The 25,506-nt window shown below is 43.3% G+C and overlaps 1 protein-coding gene across 1 annotated transcript in view; it reads left to right on the forward strand.

The window, feature by feature from the left end:
* FBXO42 (F-box protein 42) overlaps positions 1-25,506 on the forward strand; it is an 85,172-nt gene that overhangs the window by 25,985 nt on the left and 33,681 nt on the right. Inside the window, exons 3-4 of the mRNA XM_079777537.1 lie at positions 6,015-6,131; positions 17,373-17,507. Of these exons, the coding sequence (XP_079633663.1) occupies positions 6,015-6,131; positions 17,373-17,507 (252 nt within the window). The remainder of the gene's footprint in view (positions 1-6,014; positions 6,132-17,372; positions 17,508-25,506) is intronic.

Raw genomic sequence — 25,506 nt, forward strand, 5'->3', positions numbered from 1 at the left:
GCTTTTTTCTCTTTTCCTCCTTAAATTTACTGTGGTTCTAAAATTTAGTGTTAATATTGTACATTTCCCTTTTCTTTTTATCCTGAATAGTTTTATGAACAGCTTGAATACTATAGTATTTAATCATTTTGCAGTTTCTTTTCTGCATATTCTTAGAGTTGATCTGGTAAATTGTATTGTTCTTGAACAGGCAAAGTAGGGATGGATATGGGATAACAGTAATAGCTAACATTAATATAGCTCTTACCATTGTCAGGCACTATTGTAACTGCTTTACAATCCTCTCAGCAAGCTATAATAGATGAAGAAACTGAGTGAGGCACAGGTAAGTAACTTATCCACAGTCACACAGATAATAAATGGAGGATCGAAGATTCACAGGCAGTCTGTCTTTGAAGTCCATATTATCTCTCAAAGTGGATAGTTGTGGCAAATATGGATTTGCAAAAGCATTTACCCCTTGATTTTATCTCTAAACAACACAGGCTTAATGGATATCTTTTACTTTTAAAAATGAGTTACTCCCTTTTTCCCCTCTATTTTCTAATTAAGATTTCAACTGTAACTAAATGTTGAATTTACTGGCTAATCGATAGCAGTTATTTGGCTTCATTCCATTTTAGGTGGAAAGCCCTCACCCCTTTTTTTTAAAATAAAGATGACCAAGCCAGTTGAATAATCTTTTATTTATTTATTTGTGTGTGTGTGTGTGTGTGTGTGTGTGTGTGTGTGTGTGTTCAGTTGTATGATTTTATTTTTTATTTTTAGGTGAATAAGAAAATTTTATTATTTTTATTTTTAAATAAATCTTTATTGTTCAGATTATTACTGTTGTTCCTCTATTTTCACCCCATAGCTCCCCTCCACCCGGTTCCCACCCACCCCATGCCCTTACCCCCACCCCCATCCTCATCCATAGGTGTATGATTTTTGTCCAGTCTCTTCCCGCACTCCCCACACACCTTTCCCCCCAAGAATTCAGTCCACTCCCTTTCTATGCCCCTGATTCTATTATATTCACCAGTTTATTCTTTTCATCAGATCTTTTTTTTATATATAATATATTTTGCCCTAGCCGGCTTGGCTCAGTGGCTAGAGCATCAGCCTGTGGACTGAAGGGTCCCAGGTTCGATTCCAGCCAAGGGCACATGCTTGGGTTGCCAGCTCAATCCCCTGTGTGGGGTGTGCAGGAGGCAGCCGATCAATGATTCTCTCTCATCATTGATGTTTCTATCTCTCTCTCCTTCTCCCTTCCTCTCTGAAATCAATAAAAAGAAATATAATATATTTTATTGGTTTTTTACAGAGAGGAAGGGAGAGGGATAGAGAGCTAGAAACATCGATGAGAGAGAAACGTCGATCAGCTGCCTCCTGCATACCCCCTACTGGGGATGTGCCTGCAACCAAGGTACATGCCCTTGACCGGAATCGAACCTGGGACCTTTCAGTCCGCAGGCCGACGCTCTATCCACTGAGACAAACCTGTTTCGGCTCAGCAGATATTTTATTCACTTGATTTTTAGATTCACTTGTTGATAGATATGTATTTGTTCTTCATAATTTTTATCTTTACTTTTTTCTTCTTCTTCCTCTTCTTAAAGAATACCTTTCAGGCCAAAACCGGTTTGGCTCAGTGGATAGAGCGTCGGTCTGCGGACTCAAGGGTCCCAGGTTTGATTCCAGTCAGGGGCATGTACATTGGTTGCGGGCACATCCCTGGTAGGGGGTGTGCAGGACGCAGCTGGTCGATGTTTCTTTCTCATCGATGTTTCTAGCTCTCTATCCCTCTCCTATCCTCTCTGTAAAAAAATCAATAAAAAATATTAAAAAAAAAAAAGAATACCTTTCAGCATTTCATGTAATACTGGTTTGGTGGTGATGAACTCCTTTAGCTTTTTCTTATCTGTGAAGCTCTTTATCTGACCTTCAATTCTGAATGATGGCTTTGCTGGGTAGAGTAATCTTGGTTGTAGGTTCTTGCTATTCATCACTTTGAATATTTCTTGCCACTCCCTTCTGGCCTGCATCGTTTCTGTTGAGAGATCAGCTGATAATCGTATGGGTGCTCCCTTGTAGGTAACTAACTGTTTTTCTCTTGCTGCTTTTAATATTCTCTCTTTGTCTTTTGCTCTTGGCATTTTAATTATGATGTGTCTTGGTGTGGTCCTCTTTGGATTCCTTTTGTTTGGGGTTCTCTGCACTTCCTGGACTTGTAAGTCTGTTTTTTTCACCAGGTGGGGGAAGTTTTCTGTCATTATTTCTTTAAATAGGTTTTCAGTATCTTGCTCTCTCTCTTCTTCTGGCACCCCCATAATTCGGATGTTGGTACACTTGAAGTTGTCCCAGAGGCTCCTTACACTATCTTCATATTTTTGGATTCTTTTTTCTTTTTGCTTTTCCGGTTGGTGTTTTTTGCTTCTTTGTATTTCAAATCTTTGACTTGATTCTTATGATCCTCTAGTCTGCTGTTGGATCTCTGTATATTATTCTTTATTTCAGTCAGTGTATGCTTAATTTCTAGTTGGTCCTTTTTCATATCCTCAAGGGTCTCGCTAAATTTATCGACCTTTTCTAGAAAATTCTTAAGAAACCTTATAACTGTCGTTTTGAACTCTATAACCAGTCGTTTGCTTTCCTCCATTTCTTTCATTTGTGACCTGTTTCTTTGTCTCCGCATTTTGGCTGCTTCCCTGAGTTGATAGAGTGGCTTTGTGTGCTAGGTGTCCTATAGGGCCCAGTGGCTCAGCCTCCCCAGTTACCTGAGGTGGACACTCTTGGTGCACCCCTTTGTGGGCTGTGTGCACAGTCTTGTTGAAGTTAAGCCTTGATTGTTTTTGGTATCACTGGGAGGAATTGACCTCCAGGCCAATTGGCTATGAGGATCAGCTGTGTCTACGATGGGAGAACTTCTGTGCTGGAGACACCCTTATGAGGCAAGACTTGCTTCAGGGGGGTTTGGTGCTCACTGAGTCTGCCCCCTTAGTGTGTCCCTTATGGATCTGAGGAGTTGTAATCTGGATGGTCCCACTCTGACCCCTGGGTACACTGGCTCTTGGAACTCCAAGGAGGTGCTAATTTAGCCTCTGCCTGAGGCCACCCAGCAGGAGCTACAGAGAGATCTGCAGATTCCTCTTCTTTGTTTGGGGTTTGGAGGTGCCCAGGTGAGGCCCAGCTGTGAAGCAATGCAGGCTGCTGTGGGGTCTTGGGCCTTCTTTTGGATGTTCTGGGTCTTTCTGACTCAGCTGTAATTTGTTAGGTAATTTTAGATTTTAAAGGACCAGGCCATTCATATGCAAAAGCCTCTGTGCACAGCATGGGTGGGACGGGGTCTCAGGGCGGGGCAAACAGCAATGGCTTCCCGTCAGCCCTGCCCTAAGAGGCACTTGGGTCTCAGTGTCCCTTGGTAATCACTGCAAGCACCTCTGAAAGAAAGCCGCTCTCAAGTTCCGCCTGTTGCCAGACATTCCTGTTTCTCCCCGTATGAGTCTGGGTCCCCAGAATCTTGCCCAGAACTGGAGTTCAGAGCAGTCAGGAGCTTGTGTCTCCCTCCCACTTGAAAAAGAGAGCTGAGTACTCAGTTGCCAGCCCTCTCTTCACGCGCACACACGTGCCTCCATACCTCTGGACTTTACTTCCGCAGCTCCTCTTGAGTCGCAGTGTGCTTTTCTCTTTCCTTTTAGTTGTAGAATTTCCACTCAGCTAGCCTTCTTGTGGTTCTGGATGATGTCCGTTTTGTCTTTTAGTTGTAGTTTTGAAGTGGTTGTGCAAGGCAGCAAGTTCAGGTGTTTACCTATGCCGCCATCTTGGTTTTCTTCCAGTTGAATAATCTTTGATTAAAGCAAGGGTTCTATCAATTGGTTCTTTCCTGGTGGAGCAAGGCAGCCAGAAATATGAAAGAGAAAAACCTTTACATAAGAATCAGCCTTAAAAGCTTTTCCTTGCATCAGAGTGGTTTTCATGGGGAATGTGATCTTGTCAGTTATCCAACTCCATCCTGGAGGTCTATGGATTAGCTGTGTTGAAGCTGCTTATAACAGGTAATACTAGTATGCACAACCTGCTTCTGTCGGCAGAGTTAGTGGACTCTTCAGGAGAGAGTGGCTCCTTATACTGTGGAAATAGATGGTTTCACCTCTTAAATAGAGGTGGAAGGATCAGGGATGAGGGGCTGTGATCTAATCACATGTATGAATGTATTATCGGGCATTTACTTTTTTTATTTTCTCACTGAGGATATATTTGTTTGTTTTTCTTCATTGATTCTAGAGAGAGAGGAAGGGGGAGAGAGAGAAACATCAGTGTGAAAGGGAAATATCAATCAGTTGCTTCTCAGTAGATTGCCTCCTGTACACCCCTTCCCTACATTAGGGATCAAACCCACAATCGGGGTATGTGCCCTGACCAGGAATCAAACCATGACCTCCTGGTTTATAGGTCAGTGCTCAATCATTGAGCCATACAAGCTGGACACACTTTCACTTTTTAAAACAGACTTTCTTAATTATAAATAATTTAGTTATAAATAATAATAATCCATTATAAACTAACTAGAGGCCCGGTGCACAAAATTCGTGCACGGGGTGGGGTGTCCCTCAGCCCAGCCTGCACCCTCTCCAATTTGGGATCCCTTTCACAATCTAGGACTGCTGGCTCCCAACCGCTCCCCTTGCCTACCTGCCTGATTGCCCCTATCCGCTTCTGCCTGCCAGGCTGATCACCCCCTAACCACTCCCTGCCAGCCAGATCTATGCCTAACTGCTCCCCTGTCGGCCATATTGCCCCTAACTGCCTTCCCCTGCCAGCCTGGTCACCCCTAATTGCCCTCCCCTGCCGGACTTGTCATCCCCAACTGCCCTCCCCTGCTGGCCCAGTCACCACTAACTTCCCTCCCTTGCCAGCTTGGTCTCCCCTAACTGCCCTCCCTTGCCAGCCTGGTCACCCCTAACTGCCCTTCCTTGCCAGCCTGGTCGCCCCTAACTGCCCTCCCTTGCTGGCCTGATTGCCCCTAACTGCCCTTCCCTGCCAGCCTGGTCACCCCTAACTGTCCTCTCCTGCAGGCCTGGTCGCCCCCAACTGCCCTCCCCTGCAGGCCTGGTCCCCCCTCCCCCAACTGCCCTCCCTTGCAGGCCTGGTCACCCCCAATTGCCCTCCCCTGCAGGCCTGGTTCCCCCCAACTGCCCTCCCCTGCAGGCCTGGTCCCCCCCAACTGCCCTCCTCTGCCGACCCAGTCACCCCTTACTGCCCTCCCCTGCAGGCCTGATCACCCCCAACTGCCCCCCCTTTCAGGCCTGGTCCCTCCCAACTGCCCTCCCCTGCCAGCCATCTTGTGTGTTGGAGTGATGGTCAATTTGCATATTACCTCTTTATTAGATAGGATTATTATCTCCTTGTTTAAGATGGAGAATGCTTAGTTGTCATGGCCTAATAATAGATATTTACTGAACACCTATTATATTCCAGGTACTGTTTTACCATACTCTTTATCACTAAGCTAAATTGTCCGCCACCCCCTTTGCTTTGGAGTAAATAATATCAGTTATTTTGATGTGTTGCATCATGATGTAACATAAAGGGGAGCAGAGTTACAGAGTGAGCTAATTTTGTAACTTTGAGCAAGTCATTTAACCTTCCTGAACCTGGCAAATGAAAGGATTGGATCTTCCAGTTTTAAAACTCTATGATTTTATTTTTTTAAATAAAATTATTTATTGATTTTGAGAGAGAGAGAAACATTGATTTGTTGTTTCACTTATTTATGCATTTATTGGTTGATTGTTGTATGTGCCCTGACCAGAGATTGAACCTGAAACCTTGGCATATTGGGACAATGCTCTAATGAACTAAGCTACCAGGCCAGGTCTCTGTTTTCTTTCTTTGAATGAAAAATCAAAAAAATTTGGAGTTCTTCAAAGAAACTTATGTTTTATAAAAGTTACAAAATACTTAAATTGTTTTAATAATTTGATTTACAAGTGAAGTGTCTAGGCTGAGGCCTTTGTTATTTTTGTCTTTAGGTGTAGCGCACCAGTGTTATCATGGTTTCATAAAGGCTGTTCAGGAAGGAAACATTCAGTGGGAGAGTCGGACTTACCCTTATCCTGGAACCCCTATCACTCAGCGGTTCTCACACAGTAAGTATTTACTGAGAAAGCAGATCCCACCCTGCCTGTGTTTTCAAAAACTACTTTGAGGAATGTGTTTTGTCTGACTTTGTAATGATGAAAATGTAAAATGAGGACTTAATATTAATTTTACAATCAGAATGAGGGAAGAGCATGAGTCTAAATACATTCTTGGTACTTTGGTATAATTTTATATTCTGCTTTTCATTGATTTTTGTTTTTTGTAGTATTTCTACTCCAAAGATGTCAAGGTGTTATGCTTAGACTTTTAAACATCTGACATCATGTAAGACGAAAACAAAGGAACAACATACACGAGAGTATTTCTAGATTTTGCTCTAGAGTTTTACAATAACTTTTATTTTAACAAAGTGTATGTTCAGTAAACACTGAATTTGACTGAAGATGATTGATTATAAAATATAAATTTATATAGTAAAATTATAAATAAAATGTCCTGGCAAATATATAGAGAGTTTTAAAATTATTCTAGAATTAACTCTATTTTAATTGATTTTTGTAGACACATTTTATTCTATTGTGATTCATATCCTTCCATCAAAGTGAAATTGAGATGTGGTATATCTTAGGCCAGTAAAGGTGCATTTATTAATGGGTCTGCAAAGAGAGAGCTCACTGAGGGAGAGGAGTGCCTTTTAGAAAGTTCTCATAATTATTGCTTTAATTATATTATTTCCCTTTTTAAAAACTTTCAGTGCCTGTCTATTGCCTACAAGGTAAAAGCTAAACTTAGTCTGATATTCAGAGCCCTTTTTCTTTTGACTTATGTCTAAATTCACCACTTCATCTCCCAACTTTTCCCAAGAGCTCTCCTCTTTCAAGCTATCACTTTACCATACTCGTTTCTTCCTCCCTGGAATATTCCCATCCACTTAGCAGAAGCTTGCCTCTCCTTGAAGATTCAGTTCAAGTTCTAGCTCCTTCATGAAACCTTTTCTCAACTCCCTAGCCCATAGAAAATATTTATCTGTTCTGAGCTTATGTTTATGTTGTTGCCTGGAATTCTAATTTGGCACTTAATGTCTTTCATTGTTAGCTTATATGTATGTGTATTTTTTTTTAAAGCCTATATTTTGAACTCTTGAGGGGAAGGAGAGTATATTGGTTATTCATGTTGCATAAAAAATACCCCAAACTTAGCAGTTTAAAACAGCATTTGTTATCTCACAGAGTTCCCGAGGGTCACAAAATTGGGAGTGGCTCAGCTAGGAGATTCTGGCTCAGGGTCTCTTATGAAGTTGTGGTCAGTCTGACAGCCAGAGCGATAGTCCCCTGAAGGCTTGACTGGGGCCTTGGGGGATCTGCTTCCAAGCTCAGTCAAGTAACTGACAGGAGGAGTTCCTTACTAGCATGGACTGCATAGAGCTGCTCACGACTTGGCAGCTGGCTTCCCACAGAATAAATGACCTGCGAGAGACAGAGACAGACACCAACAGAAGCCATGGTGTCTTTTACAACCTAATCTCTGAGATGAATACTGTCTTTTCTGCTGTATTTTATTGGTCACATAGAGATTGATCAAATGTATAAATACCAGGAAGTGAGCATCATTGGAGGCTACCCCAGATCATGTGATATACTCTGTATGCAGAAGATAGTTTAATAAATAATTATAACTCATTATTTTGTTTGAATTGGATCTAAATAGATCAAAGGAACAGGCCAAACTATTGCTGTGTTGTTGTTTTTTTAAATATATTTTATTGATTTTACAGAGAGGAAGGGAGAGGGATAGAGAGTTAGAAACATCGATCAGCTGCCTCCTACACACCCCCTATCGGGGATGTGCCCGTAACCAAGGTACATGCCCTTGACCAGAATCGAACCTGGGACCCTTCAGTCCGCAGGCCGACGCTCTATCCACTGAGCCAAACCAGTTAGGGCTATTGCTGTGTTTTTAGTTCTCTCAAGGAGCTATTTTCATTTGTGCTGTTGTAAAAACCCCTAGAGCAGTGGATCTCAAAGTGTGATTCCTAGACCTCTGGGAAGGAGCTCGTGTGCGAGACCCTTTTTGGAGATATGTGAAGTCAGAAAATGGCTTTGTTTGTTTTAAACTGTCAGTGTGTGGCAGTGAAGAACACAGTGATCCCTAGAATCGTTGAGTGTGCTTGCTGCCTTGATCTTGCACAGGCTGCAGCACTTTACCCAGCATTGTTTCTGCACTATTAGTGCAAATGTCAACACAGTGAGGGCAATTAACTTTCTCCACTGCCTCCCCTCCTCCTCTCCTTCCTCCTCGGACTTATTATTATTATTTTAATTGATTTCAGAGAGGAAGGGAGAGGGGGAGAGAGAGAGAGAGAAGCATCAATGATGAGAGAGAATCATTGATTCAGGCATGTGCCCTGTTGGGAATTGAACCCATGACCTCCTGGTTCATAGGTTGACACTCATTCACTGAGCCATGCCAGCTGGGTATTATTATTTTTTATTATTATTAAAATAGTTTTGAAAGCATCCTAAATGTATTCAGGAGTCCAGAGACCACACTTTGATAATCAGTGCAATGGACTGTAAAATGAATCCTCGCTGAGAATCTACACTAATAAAAGAGAAACATACAAATTGACCGTCACTCTGCTACACCCACCAGCCAATCAGGATTGAGTATGCAAATTAACACAACAAAGATGGCGGCGGCCACAGAGCTGGAGCGAACAGGAGGCTTGGGTTGCCCTTGGCAATGGAGGAAGCCAAGCTTCCAGCCCGCCCTGGCCTCCACTAAAGGAGGGGCTGGGAGCCTGGGTCACCAGGGTGACCCAGGCTTCCAGCTTACCCTGGCCACTGCTGAAGGAAAGGCTGGGAGCCTGGGTCGCAGGGGGCATGGCCAGCCTGAAAACGGCCCTCAGCCCCTTACCCAGGCTGGCCACACCCCCATGGGGTGAGGGTCCCTGCTGGGGGGCTTGGCCAGCCTGCAAACAGCCATCAGCCCCTCACCCAGGCTGGCCAGGCACCCCAGCGGGAACCCCCACTCTGAAGGGGGTGTGGCCAGCTTGAAAACAGCCCTCAGCCCCTCACCCAGGCTGGCCATGCCCCCCCAGCGGGGACCCTCACCCCATGGGGGCGTAGCCAGCCTGCAAACCACCCCAGGCCCCTCGCCCAGGCTGCCCCACGCCTCAAGGGAATCCTCACCCTGATCTGGGACACCCTTCAGGACAAACTTGCCGGCCCCCACCGGTGCATCAGGCCTCTATCTATACTAATAAAAGGGTAATATGCTAATTAGACTGGGAGACCTTCCAGGAGACCTTCCAAATATTCTTCTGGACAAAACCATGGTGGCGGGGCCGAGGTAGAGGCGGTTAGAGGCCAAGAGGGGCGGGCACTTGTGGGTGATCAGGCCAGGATGGGATGGCAGTCCTGGGTGATTAGGCTGGTGGGGGGGGACCGTTGGGAGTGATCAGACTGGTGGGGGAGGGGGGCCTGTTGGGCGTGAGCAGACTAGCAGGGGGCCAGTTGGGGGCGAGCAGGATGTCAGTGAGGGTCAGTTGGGGGTGATCAGGACAGCGGGGGTGGGCAGTTTGGGGTGAGCAGACCAGCAGGGGAGCAGTTAGGGGTGAGCAGGCCAGTGGGGAGGGGAGGTGGGGCTGAGCAGGCCAGCAGGGGGGGCAGTTGGGGGTGAGCAGGCCGGTAGGGGGGGCAGTTGAGGGCAAGCACACTGGCACGGGGGGCAGTTAGGGGTGATCAGGCTGGCAGGGGGGTCATTTTGGGGCGAGCAGGCTGGTGGCGGGGGGCAGTTGGGGGCAAGCAGAGTGGTTAGGGGCAATCAGGTAGGCAGGCAGGTGAGTGGTTAGGAGCCAGCAGTCCCGGATTGCGAGAGGGATGTCCTACTGCCGGTTTAGGCCCGATCCCTGTAAACTGGCAGTAGGACATCCTTCGAGGAGTCCCAGATTGGAGAGGGTGCAGCCTCCCCCCCCCCCCCGTGCACGAATTTCGTGCACCGGGCCACGAGTATTTAATGAAATTACGGGAGGATCCCATGTTAGGTGCAATATTTATTGTTGAGGGAGGAATAACTTCAGTTACCTACAGATAATTGGTATAAGAAGTAGAGACAATGTTTCTTTCTTTTTTTTTAGATTTTTAAACTGTGAGGGAAATAGAATGAATCTAGGTGAAATAAAAACCAAAGTAGGAAATATTCAGAGGTGAATAATTATCATAGCAGTAGTTTAGCTTTCTGATGAGAAAAGGGGAAAAAGTTTTTTTCAGTTAACTAGCTTTTGAAAAAGTATCATAAAATAGAGGCAGTTATTTAAAGGGGAAATAGAAAGGAATAGTACAGTGAGTAAGCTCCCAGAATTTCAGAGATTGGTGGGTTTTGATACTTGTTTTTACTCAAAAATTGTTTCATATCTACTTGAAATCCGGAAAAAGGTGCCATCGATTTTTTAAAGAAGTTCCTCTGTGTCTTATTATGTCTTTTGGTCTCTCATGTTTCTTTCCATCTGTCTACATGTTATCTAACTGGCGAACTAAAGAAAACTATTACAGAGAAATAGCAGTTTTCAAAATGGATTTAAAACAAGGAATTTCTTTCCTTAGTTCCTTCCTCTTTCAACCCTGTATTTATACCTTGAGATCAACTTTATTTCTTATTCTCAGCTCATGTTGAGCTTGAGATCTGCATTTCTAATTCTTTGCTCCTAGTGCCGTAGAGATACACCGAAGTTCCATGTTTAGTCAGCTAAAAGCAGAATTCAGTAGTACCCTCCAAATTTTCTCCTCTCCCTAATTTAGTTAATGGCATTTATCATGCTTTCAATTATACAAGCTTGAAAACTTGGATTCATCCTCAGTTCCTCTCTTTCTCCCAACAATAAAAGTAAAATCCTGTTATTTTGTTCTGTCTCAGCAATCTCTCTCATATGTTTCCTTTGTTTTCCCGTTACTCCCATGTATGATCTAATAATCATTCCATCTTTCCTAAGTTTTGTCTAAATAGTCTTCTTGCCTTTTCTCTTCATTTGAATCTGGATTAGATACTGTTGGCAATTGTCTCTAAAACTGGGGACAGTGCCACCTCCTAGGGTATTTGGAAATGTGTAAAGTCATTGTTTATTGTCTTGACTAGAAAGCACTACAAGCATTTAGTAGGCAAAGACCAGGCAAATGTCCTGCAGTGACTGGGATGATCCTACACATAAAGAATTGGCCTGCTCGAAATGACATGAGCTCCTGTCGGGAAACAGAGCAAATCTGAAACATAAAACCAGCCTTGTCAGTCCACTTCCAAAAAGCCTCAGCCTCTTTGCACTCCACCTGGCTTTCAAGGCTCCACCTTACCTTTTCAGCCTGACTCACTGCTGCTGCCTCCTTACGCAGTCAGACCACACAAGACTCCTGTGATGTCTTAAACTCCCTACTTCATGACTTTTCTTGGATGCCTTGATTTCATTTTCCCTTTCCCTCCTGTTTTTTTTCTGTCCCAGTCTTGGTTGGCCCTCATTAATTTACTGAAAATGTCCTATCCTCTAAAATTTATCTGAGAAACAAAGCCAAAAGCCATCTTCACAAACTACTCTCAAATTCCCCATCATGGTGATTAAGCTCTTTCTTCCTCTGCTTATACTCCGCTAATACACTTCATACCTTCCTCTTATCCTATGTAATAAAAGCCTAATATGCAAACTGTCTCCTTGGGCAGTCTCTCGAGTTTGACCGGGAGTTCAACCGCTTGCTATGATGTGCGCTGGCCACCAGGGGGCTGCACGGAAAATGGCGGGCTTGGGCGATGCCCTGCGACCTCTCGCTGGCTCCCTGGGGGCGGGGGTGACGGGGACGGAGGTATGGTGAGAATTCGGGGTGTCCACCGAGCTTGCTCTTACTCCCCCTGCTACCCTCCTCCGAGACACCAGGGCTCGCATGCTAGGGAAGCCTCGGCTCAGGTGCCCAGGTGCTGGGCTCCTGCGAGGAGCCCACGCCACACCCGTGCAGCCTCTTTCAGGTGAGCCAGGCCGCAGCCGCTGGGGCTGCAGGGGCCGGTTGGGCTCCCCATAGGTTTGCGCAAAAGCGGTCTGCAAGGCTGGCCAGGAGAGAGCGTGCTGCCCACCTGGCTTCTGTGCGGCACCGATGGGTGGCCTACGCTGCGCCCTGGCCTGCGGCGTCTGGCCACACTCACTGCATCTCTGCGTGGGGACTTGGGCCCCGTGACTCAGGCGGAGGGGGGCGTGCAGGGGCCCAGGTGCTGCCCAGGGTCCAGAGGTCAGCTGGGACCTGCCCTTTCACACCAGACACTCACACTTCCATCGCCGGCCATGCCTAGGGACCGCACCCATGCACCATGCAATGAGAAACATGCAAATTGAGTTGCTAGGAAATTGAATTAAAGGAACACTTGCTAAAAATTATGTTTTAAACTGCAAAATGTTCATAGTTGATAATTTATTAAATTCTGTGAAATTAAATGTAACAGAGATATGAGCAGTACCGCTTCTTTCCTAAGTATAAAAAAATAATAATAAATAAAAAATATCTGGGACAAAAAAGGCAGGGGAAGTAAAATAAAGCCAGTTCTCCCGTGTTTTTTGTTGTTGTTGTTGTTGTTGTTGTTTTTGGTGAGTGCATGATCAATCATGCAAGCCTTGATTAATGTAGACGGTCCTTTTCAGATTGTAGGGTGTCTTTTTCAAATGGATGTAGTGGTCTGTTGAGTCCCCAGCATCATGCCTAGAAAAAAGTTTTAGTGTTTAGGCTCCAGATATGGTCAGGGCATTCCACACACATGCAAATTGTGTTCCTGCAATAGCCAGCAGGCCCAGACTGGGTAACCAACCTTGCTTGTTCCATAGTTATGTAATTACAGGCCCTATCAAATATGTCCTGGCTTGTAGATGTGAGATACATGACAGCATAGTCTCTTTAAGCATGGGATAAATGCCTCAGGACCTTTCTCTGGAGACAAGTGGGGGAAACAAAAGAGACTTTAACAACCGAAAGTGCAAAAGTTAGAGTGGACATTTATTGAGTGACTACCAGGCATCATGGAAAATATGAAACAAATGGAAGATCTTACATTTGAGAGGACTGTAATATAGGAGGGAAGTATTCAGAATGCTGAGAGTCATTCGCTTGCTGTTTGTGTAATTGTGAACATTTGACTTGCCTTTGAATAGGTATGATTAGGTATTAACTTGCGGTATGTGTCTTGCAATAATTGTTCATGGAACAATCAAGCCCATTTTCAAAGGTTGAAGAGGTTTAGCAATTGGAATAAATGTTATTTCTTAGCAGAGTATTCATACTGTACTATGAACTGTAACTTTTGTTTGGTACATTCCAATGGTCTAGATGTTCTGAAAGGAAAATATTCTCTTTGGGTGGAGAACTTTGGTAAAAGGGAAATGACTACTTGAGCACTGGTATTTGCTTAAATTCTTATTTTTTTCTACAAGACTCATTGAACTTGTCCGGTTTCCCCACTCCCACCCAGACCAACATATAGTGTCTTAAATAAAAATAGACATTAAACAAAGTTCATTAGGATGCCTAAAATATTTGAGTGTATTATTGATGGCCATTTTCTCATTCCATTATATCTGAGTTCTAAACTTAGCTGCCTAAATTGACTCCCTTCCTTTCCAAGCTTCGTTGATAATTGACTGCTGGACATTGAAAATAAAGTGTGTGAAACTTGTCGTTTCAGTCCTATTATCTTTGCGGAGTTTGGGCTGTGCCTTCCTCTTGCAGAAACCTTTGTTTGCTCAAAGAGAAGCAGGAAAATGCCGACTGCCTTATTTTAGTATAGGATTAAAATACACGTGGTTAAGAACCTCATGGGGCCCAGCTGCTGGCTGGGTTTTCAATCCAAATAGAGAAGAAGAATGTTTGCTACCTCTTTGATAAATAAAGGCACTGTACTCTTTTGCTACACGAAGGAAGCAGCTGCTAAGAGTTGATCTTTGAGGAATAGTGTGACATAAATGAGTTCTGACTCTTTTAGTTATGAAATCATGAACTTGTTTATTAAACATTGTTAAAATGGACACAACTTAAGGTTTCAGAAGCCATAGGACATTGCTAATTTCTGCTCTGGAGGTATGGATTATCAAGAGGAAAAGAATGTTCTTTTTTTGCCTGTCACTAGTTGGTTCAGTTCAAAATTTTCCCATTTGTTGGAATAGTTAGTTCAAGAAAGGTATGAGAAGACCAGAATATCTGAAGCTTAATTTAGCTCCTTTAGTGGAGATTAAAATATGGCTTCAGTAATTATTCTTTTTGTTTGTCTAATGTCATCTAATTTGATCCTTTGCTGTTTGTAGTTTTTAATAAATCTGAGACATGGGCAATGTAATTTCATAGGATTTTACTTCTCAATAGACTTTATTGTTGGGATGTGGATAAAAAAACTGATTTAGATGTAGATTAGAAGTTATTTTCAAAGACAAAGACAGTCAGTGGAAGTTGTGAGATCATTTAAATCTTCATATACCATTATAGTGTGTTTGAGTTCTGAGAATATAGTGACTATTTTGCAGGTGTGAGCCTATTGATGATTAGATAGTATTTCTTTTTTATTATTATTATTTTTTTAAATATATATATTTTTTATTTTTTACAGAGAGGAAGGGCGAGGGATAGAGAGTTAGAAATATCGATGAGAGAAAACATCGATCAGCTGCCTCCTGCACACCCCCTACTGAGGATGTGCCCGCAACCAAGGTACATGCCCTTGACTGGAATCGAACCTGGGACCCTTCAGTCCACAGGCTGACACTCTATCCACTGAGCCAAACCGGTTAGGGCAGTATTTCTTTTTTTAAAAAATACATTTTTATTTATTTCAGAGAGGAAGGGAAAGGGAAAGAGAGATAGAAACATCAATGATGAGAGAGAATCATTGATTGATTGCCTCCTGCACACTCCCCACTGGGGATTGAGCCCAAAACCCAGGCATGTGCCCTGACCAGGAATTAAACCCTGACCTCCTGGTTCATAGGTCGACACTCAACCACTGAGCCATGCCTGCTGGGCGATAGTATTTCATTTCTTCACATCTCTATTCTCTTTAATTTCTTTGTTAATTTGAAAAGTGTGCAGCTCCATTACTGCAGTGTCAGAGGTCTGATGGTTTGGATGTACTTCTTCCACTGATTGAGATTACTGGGTGTAAGTGACTAAACACACTGCTTTATGGGCTCTTAACTCATCCAGTTTTCTGACTTGGCCTTCTTAGTGTAGAGATTCCTTAAAGGGCCTATAGGGTGGGCTCAGTTAAGAAGAAAAAAAGGAAGGGTTATTCCCAGAGTTAGTACATATTACAGAGGTAATTATAGCAGTGGCATTTCCCTTTTTCTGAACTTGAATAAGTGGTGCCAGGGTTCTGAAGAGATCTTAAAAACAGTGGCATGCTAAATCGAACTAGACCTAAAAATAAGCTGAATGATCACTGAAACCCTGCACTATGGGTTGAATCTCAATTTCTTTTCCCTTTCCCCTTCCTTTTATGTGACCCTTAACTGTTCAAGCCTAGTTTCACATGAACTTTGAGAGGTCTTTTTTCCCACTGGTATGCATGAAGTGAATAGAAAGGGAAGTTTTGCTCGGCCTTCTTCCTGAGATCCAGGATGCTAAACGCAAGAGTATAAGGAGTGTGGTCATCTTTTCCAAAGGATAGAGACTAAATGAGGTTTCAATGAGAAAGCAGCAAGGTAACAGAACTTAGCTCTCAAGCGTCTTATCTAGATTCTAGCTCTGATCTTCCTAGTTTTAAAGGAACAGCACCTCTCATAATCATTGCCTCTTTTCTTCAGAATGATGCCCATTGGTGAGGTATATATTTAATTAGTATATAATCAACTAATTTAAAAGGCTCTTCTGCTCTAACCGGTTTGGCTCAATGGTTGGAGTGTCAGCCTGCAGAATGAAGGGCCCTGGATTCGGTTCCAGTCAAGAGCATGTAACTCAGTAAAGGGCACGTACCTCAGTTGCAAGCTCGATCCCCCTCCCTTCCACTCTATCTAAAAATCAACGGGAAAAAATCCTCACATGAGGCTTAACAAAATAAATAAATAAATATTAGATCTTTATAAAAAAAATAAAATAAAAAGACTCTTCTCAGAGACCTTGTGGCCTTTTCAATGTTATAGCACTTGTTTTCTGTTCAGTACCAACTAGCCTGTCTTGGTGGCTTTTGGTTATACATAGGAGCTTAATGACTTTCATGCTTTTTTTCTCATTGGTTTTGTGTCCATACTATTTCTGAGATCTCAGCTACATTGGTCTTTTTTTTTTTTAATATATTTTTATTGATTTTAGAGAGGAAGGGAGAGGGAGAGAGAGAGAGATAGAAACATCCATGATGAGAGAGAACCATGGATCGGCTGCTTCCTGCACGCCCCCTACTGGGATCGAGCCCGCAAGCTGGGCATGTGCCCCGACCGGGAATTGAACCTGTGACCTCCTGGTTCATAGGTCGATGCTCAACCACTGAGCCACTCTGGCTGGGCTACATTGGTCTTTATGTGTGGTTATTTCATGGCATTGGTTATTCTCCTTCATATAAAGATTTGTCATTCTCCTTCATATAAAGATTTGCTTATTGGTTTGTGCTTTGGGTTTCATTTGAAAACAAAAACGATAAGAGGAAGACTGGAGGAGAGAAATGGGGGGACAGTATATCTGTTAGCACTGACTATCTTTCCCTAACCCTAGCAGGTGATGCAGATTTAGGTTCATTATGCAGCTGTGCTGAAATTTCACTCATTGGGCACCCTTAATCTGAATTCTTGTGTGCTCTTGCTGGAGTTATACTGTCTTATTTAATAACATCATTGTCACTTTGCTTTAGTGTGCTCAGAAATAACATTTTCTCTGGGCCTTATTTTATTTTTTATAATATTTTTATTGATTTCAGAAAGAAAGGGAGAGGTAGAGAGAGATAGAAACATCAATGCTGAGAGAGAATCATTGACTGGCTGCCTCTTGCACACACCCCCACTGGGGATCGAGTCCGAAACCTGGGCATGTACCCTTGACCAAAATCGAACCTGTGTCCCTTCAGTCTGCAGGCCGACGCTCTATCCACTGAGCCAAACCAACTAAGGCTCTGGTACTTATTTTAAAGGTTAGCGTGATACTGACCAACCTGAAGACAACAGGCTGGTTATAGAAAATTGGTACCTGGTAAAAGAGTTGTGAAATAATTGATCTTTGAAAGATATGGGCTATAGTTAAGGTATTAAAGGAGCCTCAAAATTAAACATCAGTTATTTATTGTTTTCTTTCTAGGTGCATGCTATTATGATGCTAATCAGTCTATGTATGTATTCGGAGGCTGTACCCAAAGCAGCTGCAATGCTGCCTTCAATGACCTCTGGAGACTTGACCTGAATAGCAAAGAATGGATCCGACCTTTGGCTTCAGGTAAGAGATAAAATGCTCATCTTTCCCTTTGCATGGAAACTGCCCAGTCCTTTTATTTTTTCCCCAATCCTCACCCAAAGATATCTTTCCATTGATTTTTATAAAGAAAGTGGAAGAGAGAGGGAAAGACAGAGAGAAATATCGATGTGAGAGAAACACATGGATTGGTTGCCTCCTGTACGGGCCTTGGCCAGGGCCCGGCCAGGGAGGAGCCTGCAACCTAGGTATGTGCCCTTAACCGGAATTGAACCTGGGACCCTTTGGTCTACAGGCCGACGCTCTATCCACTGAGCCAAACTGGCTAGGGCCACAATCCTTTTTGGTGTTGGTCTTAAGGGCAGGTTATTGGGGCTCCAGGCTCTTTGTCCAATATGCTATGTAAATGCTAAGGGTAATATGCTTGTGTAAAAACCTTTGAATTTAAAAATTATACTTTATCATTCATATTGGTGCCCTGCCAAAATTGTTATATACTACTGTGTGAATTCACTTGCATGGTTTTCTCAAGTACTTGTACAGGTGTAACATGCTCTTTGGTATGAAGTTGAAGCAGAAACACAGAGTCTTAAGAACTGTAGTTGACTGACAGAAGCTATTGTCCCAGGGCTAAGATCTCTGAATATCTTTTGTTGTTTCCAGCTCAGATATTTGGGGAGTGTATGGAACATGCCTCTGCTGGTTACTCTTAACTCAAGAGTGTGGGAAGATTCCACACTAGATGCATTCCTGCATAGTCCCACTATGCCAAAATTCTGGCAGAAAGAAACGTGATTATTTCCTCCTTTTTTTTTTTTTAACCTAAACTTTCTTGGGGTAAAAACAAAAACATTGTTTTTTGCACTCATGAGGCATATCAGTTTGAAAAGGCACGGTTATAAGATGTGAGGGGCTGATGTAATAGAGAAATAGAGCCCACTGCGTATGAAGTATTCTGCTAGATTTGTTGGCAGGCTTTTCCCAAATATTCATTTGGCTTTTTTTTTCTTCTTCTTCTTCAGAAAAGGACTAACCAAAATAAGGTTTATTTTCTTTTTTTTTCCTCTGCAGTCTTTATTTTTTCTTTATTGATTAAGGTATTACATATGTGTCCTTACTCCCCCCCATTACCTCCCCACCCCCCACTCATGCCCTCACCCCCCTGGTGTCTTTGTCCATTGGTTAGGCTTATATGCATGCATACAAGTCCTTTGGTTGATCTCTCCCCCTTACCACACCTCTCCCCTACCTTCCCTCTGAGGTTTAACGGTCTGATCGATGTTTCTCTGTCTCTGGATCTGTTTTTGTTCATCAGTTTATGTTGTTGACTGGCTTATTTCACTTAGCATAATGCTCTCCAGTTCCATCCATGCTGTTGCAAATGATAAGAATTCCTTCTTTTTTTACCGCAGCGTAGTATTCCATTGTGTAGTCATTTGGCTTTTCAAGTTTGGAATTAACTCCAGGACTAAGGTAACTCAGGTTTTTCTTATGCACATTTCCTATTTATTTCAGCCTTGATTTACTACTTTGATTATTAAATGGGAGGCAACCTGGTGTATTAGAAAGGGCACTGGACTAAGAGTAAGGAGACATGAGGTTTTTTAAAATATATATTTTATGGATATTAGAGAGAGGGTAAAGGAGAGGGATAGAGAGATAAACACATTGATGAGAGAGAAACATCTGTTGGCTGCCCCTTGTATGCCCCCCACTGGGGGTCGAGCCCACAACCTGGGTATGTGCCCTGCCCAGGAATCAAAACACTTACAATTTGCTTCCCCAAGCTTTGAGCTCCTATACCTACCCCCTGCAATAGTCAAATAGAGGAGGGAGGAGCACAGTGACAGTGGATACTTATAGGTGGGACTCAATGTTGTACAGATGAAGCTCTTTATTAAAAGTACTAGAGGCCTGGTGCACGAAATTTGTGCACGGGTAGGGTCCCTAGGCCTGGCCAGCGATCAGGGCTGATCTGTGAGGTGACTGGCTAGGTGATTGGGGGCCCCTTGCTGGCACCTGCCTTGGCTGGCCTGGCGCCGCCCACTTGCTGGCCCCCCACCGCACCGCCGGTCACCTCCCTCTGTGGGGCGACCGGCACGGTGATCTGGGGACCTCCGCTGGCACCCGCCTTGGCTGGGGGCAGCTCCTGCATTGAGCGTCTGCCCCCTGGTGATCAGTGTGCATCATAGCAACTGGTCATTCCACTGGTCATTCTGCCATTCGGTCAATTTGCATATTAGGCTTTTATTTTATAGGATTAGAAAGAAGAACAAGTGTTAATCTTTAAAAATTTTTGAGAGTTAGTACTATTTTAGGGCCCTCAGAAATTTGTATATTGGAAAGTTTCCTTTTTTAGCCCTTTGTCTCCTATTGCACTTAATACAATATTTATTAATATTTGGAATCACAGATTCTAAAATGTAGAGTCTGTTCAGCTTACCCAACTTATTGCCTGTACTTGGTGTCCAGGCCCCAAAGCAGCTTTGATTGTTCCATTTGCAAAATGCTCATACTGCCTGTCTCCATTTTATAACCAAACTTTATACCTTTGATTATTTCGCATAGGTGTAGCTCTTTTTGTAAAGTGGAGCTCTCTGATTTTGGGATCTTCATAACTGTTGCCAACTACTTTGCTTATTTTTCCTTATTTCTCCCTAATAGATAGAAATGAGTGGTGTGTTTTATCTTTCTCCCCTTCCTCCCCCCCACCCGCTCCAGTGCTTTTTTAACCTTTTGCACGCGGATGTCAACACGGTTAGCATTAGAATAAAGGAATCGAGAAAAAAGCAAGTGAGTGCAAAGGGTTAAGACTGTGTTTTGAGATTTCCAAGGTAGAAAGTATCAGAGAAATAACTGAATTTTTTAAAATACAGTGTTAGCCTGTTTCCTTTTATAAGTCATGTAAGCTCCTGAATGTTTAAAGTAATTTTCTAACAAAGTATCTCAAAGAATCTAGTTGCTATACCGCTCTAATCTACAATTAGAACCTAATTTTAGAGGGGAAAACTCGGATTTTTGAAATGTCTATACTTGAAAGCAAACAAACAATAGTTTCGTAAAGAGCCCCTGAGATTCTCATTTAGACAGAAATCCCATGGGAAGATTGCCTGAGGAAATGTTTCTATATGCTGTCATGAGTCCCAGCCAAAATTACTTCCTAACTGAAACATCAGTGAGTCTTTCTGAATAAAACAGTGTTGATAGGTCCTGGTGTGCCTGAGTCACCCGTTTTAGTGCATGGAGGGTGGGTAGGGGAGTGTGCCTGAGGGAGGGTGCTACTCACCACCCTTTCGTGCCAGCTGTGAAGTCTTCCTCTAGCATTTTAGTATTTACAAGTGATGAGCATTTAAAGCAATAGCTTTAACAGTATTTAGTCTTCAAATATGTAGCTCTTTGGGGAAGAGCATCAAACAAGCAGTGGAACAGTATGGGGTGGGAATCTTGATAGACATTGCTACTGTGCCAGGTACCTTTTTCATGTTTATATGGTTATATTGTGAGTGGAGCATTCTTATTTGGTTGGTGTCTTACTTAGCTCAGGCTGCCATAACAAAATATCATACATAGACTGGTTGGTTTCAACAACAGAAATTTATTCTCAATTCTGGAAGCTAGGCGTCTTGAGATCAGGGTGCTGGTGAGAGCTGTCTTCCTGGCTTTCAGACAGCTGCCTTCTTGCTCCATCCTCACATAGCAGAGAGAGTGTCCTGGTGTTTTTTCTTTTTTTTTAGTAAGAACACTGATCCCATCATGAGGGTCCCACCACTCGAGAGTTCACCTAAACCTAATTATTTCCCTAAAGTCCCATCTCCAGATGCCATTGCATTGGGATTAGGGCTTTCACATATGAATTTTGGGAGAGATATAGTTTGGTCCATAGCAGTTGGAATTAATGCAAGTTGCATTGAAACCTTGTCTTTATTAATTCCTTTTGAAATCATACACATGCTCCATCTGGAGGGTGATGAGTTTTGGAATGAGAGCTCTTAGAGCTGAGAGAGACCTTCATACAGCTATACTTCTCAGATATTTCCAAAGAGGCATCTATATCCTCCTGCCTTTTACACTTGCTATTGTGGTCCTTACCCACATGGAGCTTATATTACAGTGGGGAAGAAACAAAAAAACAAGCAAATTGAGAAATTATTAAGGGAACAAACAAGGAATGAGATACAAAGAGGGGGAGAGCTACTTTAAACAGGAGGCAACATTTTTTACTGAGATCTGAAGGAGGAAGAGTGGAGAAAAGTGAGAACAGCATGTGCAGAGACTCAGGGGCAGCAAAGAACCGGACATGCTGGAAGACCTGAAAGCAGGCCTTTGTAGATGTGGCATAATGATCAAGGAATGGAGTGGCACAGGTGGAGTTGATATGTAGACAGGAGCCAACTCACTCACAGACCAAGTTTTGTGAACATTTGAGATTTTAAGCAGAGGAGCATTAGGACCCAACTAGGGTCCCTAGGCCTGACTGGCCATCAGGGCCGATCTTTGGGGTGACTGGCGGGGTGATTGCTTCCCCCCCCCCCCCCCCCCCCCCCGCTGGCACTTGCCTTGGCTGGCCTGGCGCCACCTGCTCTCTGGCCCTGCCCCCCACCACTGCTGCCAGTCACCTTCCTCTGTGGGGCAACTGATGGGTTGATCAGGCCCCCCCTCCCCCGTTGGCACCCACCTTGGCTGGCCTGGGGCCTGCGGGCTGGGACAGCTCCTGTGTTGAGCATCTGCCCCCAGGGTGGTCAGTATGCGGCATAGCGACTGGTCATTCCACTGTTCAGTCAATTTGCATGCTAGGCTTTTATTATATAGGATTTGCATTTTAAAGAACACTTTTGCAGCTGTGAAGGAAGTAGATAAGAAAATAAAAGAGAACAGATAGGCTATCAAAATAGTACAGATGAGGACTGTGATGGCTTGGACTAGAGTCCTAGTAGAGGAGATAGAAGTGGATGAAATTGAGCTGAACTTTCATGTTAAAATTAATGTGACTTCTGTATAGATTGGATATGGGAGGGTGAGAGGGTCAAACCAGCTGACTTATATTTCAGGTTTGTGCAGCTAAGTAGTTAGTGTTTGCTGATGTGGAGAATAAGTATTTGGAAGAAGTTTCATTTTTAAACATTTCAAACATTTAAGTGGTGGTATTAAGTCATTAGTTGTTTTGAGAGTTTGACATTTAAAACAGGGCTTGACTTCCCTTAAATGACAGCATAGTCTTCTTCCTTTGTTCAGTTAATTCTTCTCTCATCTTTCATTTGTTCATGAAGCAAATATTTATGGATTGCCTACTCTGAGCCTGGTATTGTTTTAGATGCCAGGGATACATGATTTAATAAAACAGACAATGGGGGGATGAGGACAAATATGTGATACCTTAATCAATAAAGAAATAAAAAAAATAAAACAGACAAAAGTTCTACTTCTAATGGAGATTAAATTCAAATGAGGGAACACAGATATAAAAAAAATGACAAATATAGTGCATGTGTGCGTGTGTGCATATCATTGCCTTCCCTTTTGCCTCGAAGATAACTGGAACCTGGGCCACAGGCAGGCCTGAAGGTCGGTCTCATTAACTCCATTTACCGTTGAGGAGGCAAGGCATACTGGCTCTGCTCTGTAAAGCCTCCTCCTACCACTTGCAAATAAATCATCACGAGCTCTAACGCTGTCCCTCCTGGAAGAGAGGGCACACATATGCAGGACGTGTAACTGATGGTGAGTGCGCCCTTATCACACACTTCCAGTTGGACCACTGCCGGCATTAGCGCTAATTAGTTATCTCACTCCTGCTCTCCCTTCCACTCTCTGTCTATACATTTTTGCCCATGAATGACAAAGCCACTCGAGACTATTTAAGACCATTTTAGCCATGATTCTTGTATCAGATTAAGCAGAGTAAACCTATCCCCTCTCCCCCAAAAAAGATAAATATGTAATAGAAAATGATTAATGCTATTGAATCAAAATTAGAGCATGGTAAGGAAGGCTCTAGAATGGGGGTGGTTATATCTAGGGTGATCAGGGTAGACCTCATCGAGAAGGTGACGTTAGAACAAAGACTTGCTGGGTTCAAGAAATGAACCATGTAGATATCTAAGGAAATAACATTCCACACAGAGAGAATAACTAGTGCAAAGATCCAGAGGTGGGAGTGTGCTTGGGATAGTCAAGGGATCATGAGAAATCCAGTGTGACTGGAACAGAGTGAACAAGGGAGAATATACTTTGAGAGGAGGTTTGGCAAATAATGAAGGAGAGGGTTGCATCCATGTAAGCCTTTCTGGCCATTGTAAAGGCAAGAGTGAAATGGCTGGTCATTTGGGTTTCTGAGAAGACTGTGTAAGAGGGCAAGTGTGGAAATGAGGAGATGAATTAAGAAGTGGCATCAGTAATCTAGACGAGAAATGAGAAATGATGGTGACTTGGACTGGTATGTTAACAAAAAGATAAAAACTGGATTGATTGGCTAGAGCCAATGGGATTTGCCCACGGTTTGGATGTGGAGTGAGAAAGAGAAAGAGAAGAGATGCCCTAGCCAGTTTGACTCAGTGGATAGAGCTTCAGCCTGCAGACGGACAGGTCCCAGGTTCAATTCTGGTCAAGAGCACATGCCCGGGTTGCGGGCTCGATCCCCAGTAGGGGACACCTTAGTGCTTAATCAGTTAGTTTGACTCAGTCTGTGGTCAATTCCCAGATCAAATAGTGATTCTCTAATCAATTAGTGATTCTCTCTCATCTCTCTCCCCCTCTCCCTACCTCTCTGAAATAAATAAAAATATATTTTTAAATAAAAGGAAGATAGGAGTCAAGGATGGCTTTGAGGCGCTACCTGGTGTGGCTCAGTTGGTTGGGCAGCGTCCTGTGCACTGGACATCCTGAAAGAATGCTGGTTCAATTCCTGGTCAGGGCACATACCCGGGTTTCAGGCTCAATCCCTGGTAAGGGTCATGCAGGAGACAACCAATTGATGTTTCTCTCAAAAAAAAAAAATTTTTTTTTTTAAAAGGATGGCTCTAAGGATCTTTTGTCTGGGCATTTGAATGGAATTTCCATTAACTGAACGAAGTAAGACTGTGGGTGGTCAAGGTTGTCCACCCACAGGAGAGAGGAGAAGTTCAGTTTGAGACATGTTAACTTTGAAATGCACGTTGTGTCTGGAGTTCCAGGGAGATGTGCAGGTTAGAGACATTTGCCTAGATAGCCAAAAGGGAGTCATTAGCGTCTAGATGAATTTAAAGCCATGAGACTGGATGAGATTAAGAGAGTGAGTGAAGAAGAGGAGGTTAAGTCTGGGAGACTCCAGCATTTGGAGATCAGGGAGGAAATAGTAAGACTAGAAGAGGAGCACCAGAGAGGAAGGAGAAAACCAGGAGAATGTGGTGTCTTGGAAGCCACCATACTTGAAAGTATTTTCTGGAGAGGAAGAAATAATCAACCATGTCAAGAGGTCAAGTTATATGAGGACCGAGAATTGACCTTGAATTTAATAGAGTATTTTTAAAAATATTTTTATTGATTTCAGAGAGGAAGGGAGAGGGATAGAGAGATAGAAATATCAATGATGAGAGAGAATCATTGATTGGCTGCCTCTTGCACGCCCCCTACTGGGGGGGATCGAGCCCGCAACCCAGGCATGTGCCCTTGGCCAGAATCGAACCTGGTTCCCTTTAGTCCTCAGGCCTCCACTCTATCCACTGAGCCAAACCAGCTAGGGCTAATTGAGTATTTTCAATGAGTGACAAGAAAGAAAGCCTGTTTGGAATGGTTGTAAAAGAATGGGAAGAGTTCTGGCTGGTGTGACTTAGTTGGTTGGGCATTGTCCCATGCACCAGGAGGTTGCCAGTTCAATTCCCGATCAAGGGCACATACCCAGGTTGCAGTCTCAATCCCTGGTAGGGGGCATGCAGGAGGCAGCCAATTGATGTTGTGATCTCACATCAATTTTTATCTCTCTCCCTTCCCCTTCCTCTCTCTAAAAATCAACAAACTTTTTTTTTTTTTAAAGAATGGGAAGAGAGGA

The sequence above is a fragment of the Cnephaeus nilssonii genome (genome assembly GCF_951640355.1).
Source record: "Cnephaeus nilssonii genome assembly, chromosome: 7".
Classification (NCBI taxonomy): domain Eukaryota; kingdom Metazoa; phylum Chordata; class Mammalia; order Chiroptera; family Vespertilionidae; genus Cnephaeus; species Cnephaeus nilssonii.